The 12,854-nt window shown below is 36.0% G+C and overlaps 1 protein-coding gene across 1 annotated transcript; it reads left to right on the top strand.

The window, feature by feature from the left end:
- Window positions 1–416: 416 nt before the first annotated feature.
- LOC110022924 (L-type lectin-domain containing receptor kinase S.4-like) lies at window positions 417–2,843 on the top strand. The gene has a single exon (XM_020722086.1). It carries the CDS (start codon window positions 592–594, stop codon window positions 2,710–2,712), a length of 2,121 nt encoding a protein of 706 aa, XP_020577745.1. The 5' UTR covers window positions 417–591; the 3' UTR covers window positions 2,713–2,843.
- The last annotated feature ends 10,011 nt before the right edge of the window (window positions 2,844–12,854 follow it).

Genomic DNA, 12,854 nt, shown 5'->3' with positions numbered 1-12,854 from the left:
CGATGAAAGATAACACTGAGGTAGTGTCACATGGGATTAATTTGGCTGTCATTAGATGGAGAAAATCATAGTTCTAGTCTTATTATTCCATTAAACATGTAGAGAAAATTGACTGCCTAAAGAGTCCCTTCGTTTCTTGACCCAATAATCTAGTAATATTCTTTGCATGATAATTGTGATTTCACAATTAGTTTATCTTAAAATGATCATTATATAAATATGTATCGGTCTAATCATAGAATTAAAAACACTAATCCTGAATAATGAGGTACGGTACTGAGCTAAATCTGAGCTGCCGGGGAGTCCGGGGACCTGCAGAATTAAAGAGCGAATAAATAAATCCTAATTATAAAACCAAACATATTATAATAATAATCCATTTCTTTTTTCTCAGAATGTATTTGTCCAATTTTCATTCAACTCCTGACCTAATTCCCAATAACGAAATCTGGATATTTTCTTGGAGAAGACGGCAACAGGGAGAAAAAAAGGGTTGCTGCGTCCCACGCCGTGTCTCATCCACTAAAAAACCCCCAAAACTTTAGCCTTGATCTCATATCCATCGTCTCCGCTGGCTTCCATTCAACTCCCATGACTAAAAATCTCATCTTTCTCGTCCACCTCCTCCTCCCTATCCTCCCCCTTGCCTCATCCCAACACAACGAGTTCATCTTCACCGGTTTCGCGGCCAACACCACCGCCGGAGTCGGCGGATCCAAAAACGTAAGCCTAAACGGTGTAGCCGAGATCGAAAGTAACGGTGTACTGCGGCTCACTAATGAAACCAGCCGCCTCATCGGCCGCGCCTTTTACCCTTATCCCCTCCTCTTTAAAAACTCCTCAGCGGGCGGCGGCGGCGTTGGAGTGGCTTCCTTCTCCACAGCCTTCGTCTTCGCCATCGTACCGGAATACCCGAAGCTCGGCGGTCACGGCTTCGCCTTCGTGCTTGCAACAACTCAACAGCTCGCCGGAGCTCTCCCAAGCCAATACCTCGGCCTTCTTAACTCCTCCGATAACGGCAACTCCACCAACCATGTCTTCGCTATCGAGTTCGACACCGTGCAGGACTTCGAATTCAACGACATCAACGACAATCACGTAGGCGTGGACGTCAACAGCCTCGTCTCCTCCAAATCCGCCGCCGCATCGTACGTGGACTCTGGAGGCCAGCAGATTCCCCTTAATCTCAAAAGCGGCGATCCAATCCAAACCTGGATCGACTACGACGGAGAGGCTAAACTTCTCAACCTCACGCTTTCCCCTTTCTCCTCCAAACCAACAACCCCTCTCTATTCCTTCCCCATTGATCTCGCACCGATTCTTCACAACGAAATGTATGTCGGCTTCTCAGCTTCAACTGGTTTGCTTGCGAGCTCGCATTACCTTTTTGGGTGGAGCTTTAAGATGAACGGTGCGGCGGAATCGCTCGATCTTTCTTCTCTCCCTTCTCTCCCTCGGCCTTCCAACAAGAAGAGCCCCACTTTTGTTGCCGTTTCGGTCTCCCTCTCCGTCATCATCGTCCTCCTCATCGCAGCTGCAGTAGCTTCATACGCTTTTTACCGTTACAAAAATAGAGAGATCATCGAACCATGGGAGCTGGAGTACGGACCTCATCGATTCACCTACAAATCCCTCCGGCGAGCCACAAAAGGCTTCCGCGACCGCGAACTCCTTGGTGTTGGTGGCTTTGGTAAAGTCTACAAAGGTGTCCTATCTTCCTCCGGTGCTGACATCGCTGTTAAACGAATATCGCACGACTCAAAACAGGGGATCCGTGAATTCGTAGCGGAAATCGCCAGTATCGGTCGTCTCCGACACCGAAACCTCGTCCAGCTCCAAGGCTGGTGCCGATATAAGAGCAACCTCCTCCTCGTTTACGACTACATGCCCAACGGCAGCCTCGACCAGTTCCTCTTCCACCCCTCTGCGGCTGCTCCAAAGCCGGTGCTCACGTGGGACGATCGATTCCGTATTCTCCGTGGCGTGGCTTCCGGGCTTCTCTACCTCCACGAAGAATGGGAAAGCGTGGTCATCCACCGTGATATCAAGGCAAGTAATGTCCTCCTAGACGCCGACTTTAATGGTCGGCTTGGAGACTTTGGCCTTGCTAAGCTGCACGAACACGGCGCGAACCCGAGCACGACGAGGGTGGTGGGGACGCTCGGATATCTTGCGCCGGAGCTTACGAGAACAGGAAAAGCGACGGCGAGTTCCGACGTGTTCGCGTTTGGCGCGTTGGTTCTTGAGGTCGTTTGCGGGCGAAGGCCGATAGAGCCCAAGGCTTCGCCGGAGGAGCTTATACTTGTTGACTGGGTTTGGGAGAAGTGGAGTGAGAAGCGTTGGCCGGATGTTGTTGATCCTCTGCTCCGCGGCGTTTACGACATGGAGGAGGTAGAGGTTGCGATAAAGGTTGGACTTTTATGCTCGCAGCCAGTTCCGGTGGCGCGGCCGACGATGAGGGAGGTCGCCCGGTACCTTGATGGTGGAGATACCACGGAGGTGCCTAACGTTCCGCCGCCGCCCCCGGCGGGGTTGTATGAGTACGAGAGTTCGTCGGCAGTAAAGGATGGGATGGGGTTTGAGGATTTTGTGCATTCCTATCCCTCTTCGTCATTTGAAAAGGTGTCGGCTTCTTCGCCTGTCACCGGTACCGGCGACGGGGAGTCTCCGGTGGTCGCCGGCTACATGCGTGTCCCGCTTATCTCAATATAGATGTCTAGGGCCGGAACTTAGTTCTGACAACTCCATGAAAAGCAGAGTAAGCTGTAAGGAATCGTAATGTTTTCCATTAATGGCCGTGTGCAATGGTTCCCTTTGCAGTAAATGATTTCGTTTTTGTTTTTTTTTATGAGATTTGAAGTTTGAGAATAATGAAATGTATTTAAATATAGATGTACAACAGAAGCTTAAGCATGCATCATCTTACTGGTTCATCTGAATACAAATTTTAATTTTGGAATTTTTAGATATCAATTATTTAAAATATTAAATGTAGCATTTTAATCACTAAAATTTTAAATCTAATATTTTAACAATATTTTTCATTACACCCACAGTCATTTAATGAAGGATTTGAGTAAGAGTTTTGGACAGTTAAAATGTAATATTTAAAATATTTACAGTTAATATGTTAAACTAAATGTTTTGAGTAGTTGGTATTTAAAAGCCCCTTTAAATTTTCTAGAATTTAGTTTATATTTGTTTGTAGCACATATGTTGCACTTTTAGTATTTGTAACTACAAAATCTTAGAAGTGATGAACATTCTCTTTTTTTTCAAACTGCTAAAAATTGTTTTTTGCAATCCTCTTCTGGTTCTATTTTTTTTTCTCAGTGTTAGTCCATGTGCCAGGACTATTTGAAGAGGGAAAAAATGTGATTGATCGTCCATAAGAAAATTCAAGTAATATAATGAAATAAATACAAGAAAATATTTATAACACCACAATAACACCTGAGTTATATATTTCCCTATATCTAACATGAAATAAATATATTAAAATATTTTCTTATATTTATTTCTTTATAAGAAAATGAATATTTAAAATATTCTTTTTTTAAGGAAATAAATATAAGGAAATATTGTAATAGGTTACAAATAAATATTTCCTTATATTTATACCCTATTAATTTTTTTTTATATATATTTATCTGTTTTTTTTATTTGATAGATTTGTTAATAAAAAATACTAACCGTTAGATTTAGATAGAATTATTAATAAAATGAAAATAGCACGTGCAATAATGAAAAGAGAAAAGAAATTATTTATAAAACTCAAAATCATTTACCATATATGGAAAATTTTATAATATTCATTGTTGTATTGTCATTGTATTAACTCGAGTTCTTGTAGTTGTATTGAGTTAACAAAAAATATGGAAAATTTGCCAACACAACACCTAATAACTCACTCGAGAATAACACAGCACAACAACCACAATTTCAGTAAAAAAAAACAACAATAACATCATAATAATATTTTAATTATACTGCATAGTAATCCAGTCACTGCGAAAGTTTTTCAGCGGTATTATTGGAGATTTTCCGCAGTATTATTGGCGTTGTATTTCGGTGGTATTGGTATTTTCCACTATTTTATTGGAGCTATTCGTGGTTTAATGGAATGATAGGCGGCGCAGCAATAAAAAAAAATAACATTTTTGTTTTTTAAAGGGAGGAACCAACATTTAGACGTGGTGATTTTTAACTGACGTCCGAACGTAAATTTGCGTCGATATCTGTATGCAATAATTTTCCCACTATATCAAGGTACAAGACAATGTGTAATCGGATTCCACGTCTTCATAGTAGAATCTCTGCTCATAAAAAACAAAGAAGCAAAACATTTTCTTGTCATTAGAGGAGGAGCTTTAGCAACTTTTGTAAGTAAGATCACATGATTACAACGATTGGTGGGGGACTTTGGGATTCAAACACCCACTCCATACCTTCGTTTACATATTTCCACCAATCTTACATTTCATGAGGGAACAAAGGATATAGAGATTGATTGTTAATTCATTTGTGATAAAATTCATTCGCGTCATGTCATGTTAATCTTTATTTAGGGTAAACATCAGCTCGTCGATATTTTCACCAAGTTCTTTCAATTATCACCCTGCCTTCCCTTCTCCACAAAATGACCACTCGAATATTCATAGTCTATATTGATGGGGGAATATTATGATATTATCCATTTTATCATACTTTATTGCTAATTTATCCTCAACCCTTCTATAAAAGTAAGAGATTGTAGTTTATAAATTGCCTTTCATAAAAAATAAATAAAACTATTTCTTTCTTCCTTTTCCATTTTATTAGGATGCTCTTTCTCCTAATTCACAAACATCAATTATATAGTGTAATTAATACTTTGATTTAAGTCAAGTCCCATGGTTCTTCCCCATTGATGTCTTTTACATATAAATATTTTTTGTTAGATACTTAGCTCCTATCATTTGTATTTGTCCAAACTACTTACTCTTCTTCTAATTTGTTTTAAATCTGAGATTAATATACAAATTATGTATAGTAATGTAATATAATATATAGTTAGGTTTGGGTTCTCAGCCAAAAAAAAAAAAAAAAAACATTAATTAAAAGAATTATTTACACCTTTTCCACCAAGCGGAATTCTGAACCCGCCAAGACAAGATTTCCAAACCGCGTATTACTGGTATTGTCGTTTATTTTTAAAATCTAACTTTCTATTATATTAAATTTTACTGATAAGTATTAGTTATATTTTTAAATTATAAGAGAAATCACATTGTGCTTTTATATTTGAAAAAAAAAAAGGAAAAAATTTAAGGGGCATTTACATACATACAACAATTTTTTTTTTATATTTACACATCTATCACCTAAATTTTCATTGATAATCTTCAATACTTAAAATCACATAACAAATATATCTTATTAATTTTTAAAAGTGAACAAACACTCAAGGAATAAAACCTAAGCCGGGAGGAAAAGAGAGGGAGGGCAAAAGAGGGTGAGATAAGTTAACAATAATAAATAGGAACACGACGTGTCTATCGTGTCTTATTCATAAAATGATCTATCTTATTATAGGAGGGATAACAAAATTTGATATTATTATATTTTTGCTAATTTTTTAAAGGGGTTGCAAATGATGTTATTGGTAATTTACAGATATGAGTCTGTTGCTTAGCTGTTTTCGAGTTCGATCCATAGAGCTTTAATTGGATTTGGATCAGCAAGATTGTCTCGACTGATTGCGCTTGGTCGATATGGGTTTCGACAAGTTAATTATGGACTGTTTGTTGATCCTTGACTTATGATGGGAAGTCTATGAGTGTCCTTGGGATAGTTAGAGATATTAGGGAACCGAATCTACAATTAGATCGGCTTTGTCGTGACAGTTGACTTGAATACTCTTTTGTCTTGTTTTTACCAAGTGGCTCGTTCTGATGTTCTTTGATCGTCTTTTGTTTGCCCCATGGTGTGGTTATCTCCTGCCTCAATGGTTTGGCTTGAATAATTTCATCTGTTAACATAAGTGGGCCTCACAATATTATGTTGGTGTACTCTCCTTTGTTGTTAGATCTACTCAAGATTAGTGCTAACACATACTTGATATCATACATAAGGATTGTGTGGCAGTGGTTGCTCTCAAATAAAATAAAATATATATTTTTTATGTTTTCATGGTCTTGCACTCCTGGATAAGATTTAATTTTTATTAAAAAAGGTTTGGTTAAAATGTATTGGTTAATTGCGTGCACGATATAGGATTTACCGTAGCCAGGTACAATATACAAGATGTTATATAGCAAATTTGACCAAAATGATTAAACAAGTTTGAGTTGAATAAAAAATGATACTCTTCCTCATAGTAAATACAATAGAATAGAAACAAATCTTTAGAGATATTTTCAGTCATGAAAATTGATTGTTTGTTGTGTTGAGCGAAAGCAGAAAGTTGAGTGAAAGAGAGCACATTTAATGAAAGAGTCTGATTGAAATATTTGTTAATCTGATTAAAGTGAAAGAAATTATATATGAAACTAAACCAATAAAATCATACATAGAATGAAACTAAATGGACAACTTCTTTGCTTTCTAGGAAATCATAAAATCTCCTAAGAGCATACAAAAATTCTATAACATAAATCCTCCTATTAGAATAGGGCTCTTAAATTCCATAAAAAAGTGCTTTCAACCATACATTGAAAACAATGAGACAGAAAAATACCACCCTGCAGTGGAAATTGAGATAGTGAGGGAGAGAAGATAATATGATGAAGTACTACATGCGGTATGATGCTAAGACATAAAATGACTAAACTCGTGGAATTCATAGAAATAATAGGTCGTGAAGAAGTGAGGTATACTAACCTCCCAATTATGTATCAAAATGATGGCAAAGGTCAGAAACATTTAATTTATTACTAATATTCATAGTAATTTTGGTTGGTTTACAAGTAATCAAGTATTATTTTTTTCCTCCAATAGTTATAGCCTGTATTGGCTTTGCGAAAGAAAGGTTCTTAAGCTATAAATCGAGAAACTTTGGAAGTTGTTCTTGACTCCAACAAACTAATCAACTCAGGTGGCCTACAATTTAATGATGGCGACAACGTTATTCTTTTGGAACAAAACCTTATGATTGACCCGCATCTCTTTCCGACATTATAATCAAGTATAGACACCGACCGAATAAAACCTGCTTTCGTTTTCTGGCTGTCCACGTTAACCTAATCATTTGGCTGCTCTCGTCTAAGCTCTTTTTTACGATAATTAGTTCATTAAATATATGATTAGGGGGCCGCCTCCTTTATTATTTATATTTGTATTGAGAAAACCAGGATAATCTATATTTACCTTATTTTTTATTTATTATTTTTTAAATAAGTTCCTAAATTTAGCGTATCAGCTAGGCCAATAATATGATTTTTTTTTTCTTAAGCTAAAGTTTTACAAAAAGAGAGATGAATAATCAGCCAAGAAAATTTGAAATTCTCAAATACGTAAAGCCCGCTTATGAATTTATTATCCATGTGTGTGCTTTGGCTTTCGGCCTCAGTTGATGTAAACAATCACGTAATTAGACAGTTTCTCGTTGTTTGTTGATAAGAGATACTTATTTAGAACCACTAATTTTATTTATTTATTTATTTATTTATTTATTTATATTTATGTTCAAATTAAATTTATCTGTCACACTCAATAAATAGAATGTAAAAAAAAATTGAATTCTGAGAAGAGATTGTAGGATTATGATCATTTAAGAGGGATTAATGACAAGGTTGGCAATTAATTAAAAAAATTACCCTTAATGAATTGACAGGCCTCAGCTCGGCCCATCATGTAATTGTCCAAATTTTTAAACAGACGCAATAAAAATATTTTCTAAAAAAAAATGACATTTTAAAAGAGAAATACTTTTAATCTTCCAATAGATTCACTGAATTTTTAAAATTTTATTTCATAAGTTACTTGGCATATTTTTTTTTATTAAAATTTGACTTATTATAATTTTTGGAAATACTATAGCGGGCTAATCATTGGAGCTTAAATTGAAAGCTGTTGAGAAAAATATGGCCAAGAAAACAACAATCAACATAAATCCAGAAAAATATAGAGATTTAACGAGGTTCGGCAAAGATGCCTACATCCTCGGGAGCAGAGCGGTGAGTTCGTATCAATTTTCAGATGGCTTTTTCTGGTGCGAAATTCGAGGTGGTGAAGTTCGACGGAACTGATAACTTCGGATTGTGGCAAACCAGGGTGAAAGATCTGTTGGCGCAACAGAGAATCTTGAAAGCTCTGCGGGCAGCAAAACCAGATGCCATGGAGGATGAAGATTCGGAAGAATTGCAATAGCGAGCGGCAGCGACGATACGCCTATGTCTGGCAGATGAGGTTATGTATCACGTGATGAATCTAAAATCTCTATGGGAGATTTGGAAGAAATTGGAAACTCAGTTTATGGCAAAATCTCTGACGAACAAGTTATATCTGAAACAAAAGTTGTATGGGCTAAAGATGCAGGAAGGTTCTGATCTGGCGCAGCATGTGAATGATTTCAATCAAATAATCACAGACCTGTCACGGCTTGATGTGAGTATTGAGGATGAAGATCGAGCGATGATTTTGTTGTGTTCATTGACCTCTTCCTATGAACACCTGGTGACTACTCTGACATATGGGAAAGGGACTATCAAAGTTGATGAGATTACTGCAGCGTTGTTGGCTCACAACCAGCGGAAACAGAATGCAGGGGAAAACTCTCACGGTGATAGTTTATATGTGAAGAGTAAGCAGGACCGTGGAAGGAAGAAAGAGAATGAGGGATCTCAAAGGCAAAATTCCAAATCAAAGTCTAGAAGCAAAAAAGGAAATTCATTGCTACAAGTGCAAGGAACTAGGTCATATGAAACGAGATTGTCCAAAGCTGAAGAAGCAGACTGGTTTGAGGGGAAGAAAATTTTTATCGACGAAAGAAAAAGTTCGGCGGCGAGGTTTTACGAATCAGAGTGAAGGTTCTCAGACTCCGCGATATCTGTCGAAGGAGAGGGAGTTCGCGGTAGGACTCTTGATCGCAGCGCGTTCGGTCGCGGCTCAGGGATGCGGATCGCGTGGGATTGCGACAGAGGCTGCTGGGGAGTTGTCCGGCGCGGGAAGTAGCGGAGGATCGCGGCGTTCTGCGGAGGAACGAGTTCGCGGACGCAGAAGCACAGTTCCTGTTCCTGTTCGTGGATCGCGACGCTCACAGGAAGGAACAGTGTTTGGGAGGAATAGGCGGGATCCTTTCTCAACAAAAGCTTTTTCTAGCTACATATATTTTATGAAATTAAAAAAAAATATAAATACAGAATTTGTAAAAAATTTAAAAATTTCGTGATAATAAAAACATTTGGCATTTTACATATAAAACACAATTTTTTTTTTTGTGTCTTAGGCTTTTTTTTTCGTTTTTCTATATCTAAAAAGTTAAATTTAATTAAATAAAATTAATTTATTACTTTAAGATGATTAAAATAATATTTGATACAATTTTTTAATATCATAATAAAATTTTTAAATAAAAATATATTAATATTAAAATGATAATATTTTAATTAAATAATATATTTTAAAAATATAAAATATCATTAACAATTTTTAATGATATAGTTTAAATTTATTTAATAAATTATAAAAAAATAAGTGTGTACAATAGTCGTAATTAAATAACTTCTTCATCAAGTACACATTATTATTCGCCGATAATTTTTCATATATACCTGATAAGGCTACCATGAGATCTGCAGTCATCATCTCCTTAGCGACGTTGTCTGCAACGGATTTTGTTAGGGTCAATCGAATAACCTCCAGAACTTATCGATCCAACAAATTCAATTCAACATCATCCATTATTTTTATGGGAGGATTGTTTCTTCCCATAAAAATAATCTTCTATATGCATTCTCCAATAACCAAAATTTGTGTCATCAAATTTCTCGATCTCTGAAACTTTCAATTAATATGCAGCCATTATTCTTCCTCAGATCCGAAACACCACTCCGATACCAGTTGTTGTGACGAGATCTAGATATATCACACTATGTGGTATATATATAAATCAAACAGGAGAATGATCAACGAAGCGAAAAAAATAGAATGAGAAAATTCACATAAGAAAACAGTAACACAGCGGAACACCCAGATTTACATGGTTCGGCAAATTGCCTACGTCCACGGAGTACGTCCACGGAGTTATCCACGGAGTTACATAGGATTTTACTACTTGAGGAATTTACACCAGTCGATGACCTCGACTTACGAGAAGAATCTTTCACTCTGACTTTGTTGCTCTTTCTTCTTCTTTCTATGTTCTTTTCTCAGTACACCGAGATACATTGAAGAAGATAAACTTACAAGAAAAATAAACTCAATTTCTCTTCAGTCACAAGTCACCAAGAAGAAGCCAAGGGAGAACAATCCTCTTCTTCTTTCTTCTTCCTTCACCGCAAAGAACTACTTCTTGCATCTTCCTTCCTCTATCCCGAGGAAAACCCAAAAAGAACAACCTGACTTCTCTTATTGCGAGAGTGGAGGCGGGGTTGGGTACGTTTTGCGAAATGAAGGCGGGAGCGGCGGTTTTCACGAAACCGCAGGGTCGTGGTCGCGATCTTTCGCGATCGGGCGCGAGAACGGGAAGCGGGAGCGGGATCGAGAAAAATCAGGCTCCAGCGCTAACAAAATGCATATAATGACCTCTGAATTAAATGATCTGGCTCTAAAATAGATTTGGTGGCACGGAGTTTCAACCAAATAATAAAAAAATGATTTCATGTATGATAATCCCATTACATTTAATTTTAAACGCATATCATTTTAAACTCTTCTAAATTTTAAGAACTTGCAAACACGCGGCCTTTTAAAAATGCTGGCATGTGATTATTTAATAAATATTTTTTACATCACATTAAGAAATATACGCTGAAACCAAAGTTTATTTTAAGAGATAATGTTGTTTTTATTCATGTATAAATGTCAAAATATATTTAATTTTAATTTTTTTTTAAAAAATGTCCAAAATTCTTACAGTAACATGTTCCCATGAAGATAAAATACAAAATTTTGTAACTAAAAAAAATTAAAAATCACAATCGGAAAAAAAATATTGTAACGGTAGTTCTGATACACTTTTGTATCAGAACTTCAATCAGAACCCACCACATATACAGACAGATCCGCTCATATATTAAATTATTTTTATTATTAAGATGAGTTTATCTGTACTTGTGACAGGTTCTAATTAAAATGCTGATACAAAATTACATAAAAACTCCAAATATAATGTTTTTTCTGACTCTCTTCTCCTCCCTCACAGAACTAAAAAAATAGAACATAAAAAATAAAAATAATAAAGGACAGAGGAATGCGTTAAAATCTGACGAGAAATTCTTATAGGTAATAAAAAATTCATAATTTTCACGATAAGACATTTTGGCAGAAAATATTGTATTCTAAGTTTTTTATCATTCAAAAAATATTTCTTGTGGAAAAAAAAATAAAATAAAGCTATAAGAACTTTTCAGCATTTATTAAAAATATATTTAGGTAATTAGTACAAATTTATAAAAAATCTAACTTATTGTTGTAAATTTTGCAAATGAAACTTTATTCTATTTTTTTATTAATAAATCATTAATTAAGAAAATTAAACATTTCCAAGCAGTCTAATTAAAATTATTTGACAAAAGTTGAGATAAGAATTTTTGCTCGGTGGATTTAGTCTGTCAAATTTGATTATTGTAATTGAGATAGTTCAGCCTAATTCTAATCATCATGTATTATTCCATGTAATGGGTTCCGCTGGATCCTGAATCTCTTTCGAAATACACATCTTGAGAGTTAGAGCCAAGAGAGAAAGACAAAGTGACAGAAGAAAGTGTTAGAAATTTCTAAGAGAAGAGGCCACAAAAAACACCTCCAACCCCGTCCCTTTATTCGTCTTTTCACAGAAAGATGGTAATTGTACTTAATTCAATCAATGTACTGATTTAATACTAAATTTATATTATAATTTGAATTCGGATATAACAATAATCCGCCGTCCGACGTGTTCGAGTTCTGTTCTACGATATTTTCCGACGCAAATTAAATGATAATTTGATAATAATATTCATTGCCTGATATTTTTAAACGCAAACTTCGACACACATTTTGTATAATCAAATTTGACACAATGTTAACTCAAAAACCGATACAATTTATTTGCATTTGAATTGTTTGAGGTAAATTGAATGTAAATAACATTACTGACCCCCAAATTAACGTCAGAAAACTCAAACGTGAATTGAACGCAAATCTGAATCCGATGATAACTCTTAAATATCATCGGATTGAGTCCAATTTATGTCCGACATGTCCGACATAAATAATTCCTGTAGTGATTGCTGCAGTTTACTATAGAGGCTGAGATGTTGATTTCCTGAGCAGAAGTTTGTAATTTCGTTTATCAGGTGCTCGTATATAAAATGGTCAATTATTTCTTAAACTTTAATTATTATTTGATATTCAAAGATTATATTATTGTTTATTTAATTATTATTTGATTTATAAATAAAATTAGATGCTAGAAATGAACCGTAGAAAAAAAGAAAGAAGCAAAAATAGTATCGCTTATTACCTTGCAGTAGTGAACAGCTCGATCGACAACTTGCCAAGCCTTGCTTGGTTCTGGATCGCACCAATCGATAGCTTGCCCCGCCAGGATGATGCCTTCCCTGTTTTGGGATCGCAATGATCGAATGATTGGCCCCGAAATCATCTATTTAAATTGGGGGTGTAAACGAGCCAAACACGAGCGAGCCCAGGTTCAATTCGTGTTCGGCTCG

The sequence above is a fragment of the Phalaenopsis equestris genome, unplaced genomic scaffold, assembly GCF_001263595.1.
Source record: "Phalaenopsis equestris unplaced genomic scaffold, ASM126359v1 Scaffold000203, whole genome shotgun sequence".
NCBI classification, from domain to species: Eukaryota; Viridiplantae; Streptophyta; class Magnoliopsida; order Asparagales; family Orchidaceae; genus Phalaenopsis; species Phalaenopsis equestris.
This window is presented reverse-complemented; position numbering and strand designations above follow the sequence as displayed.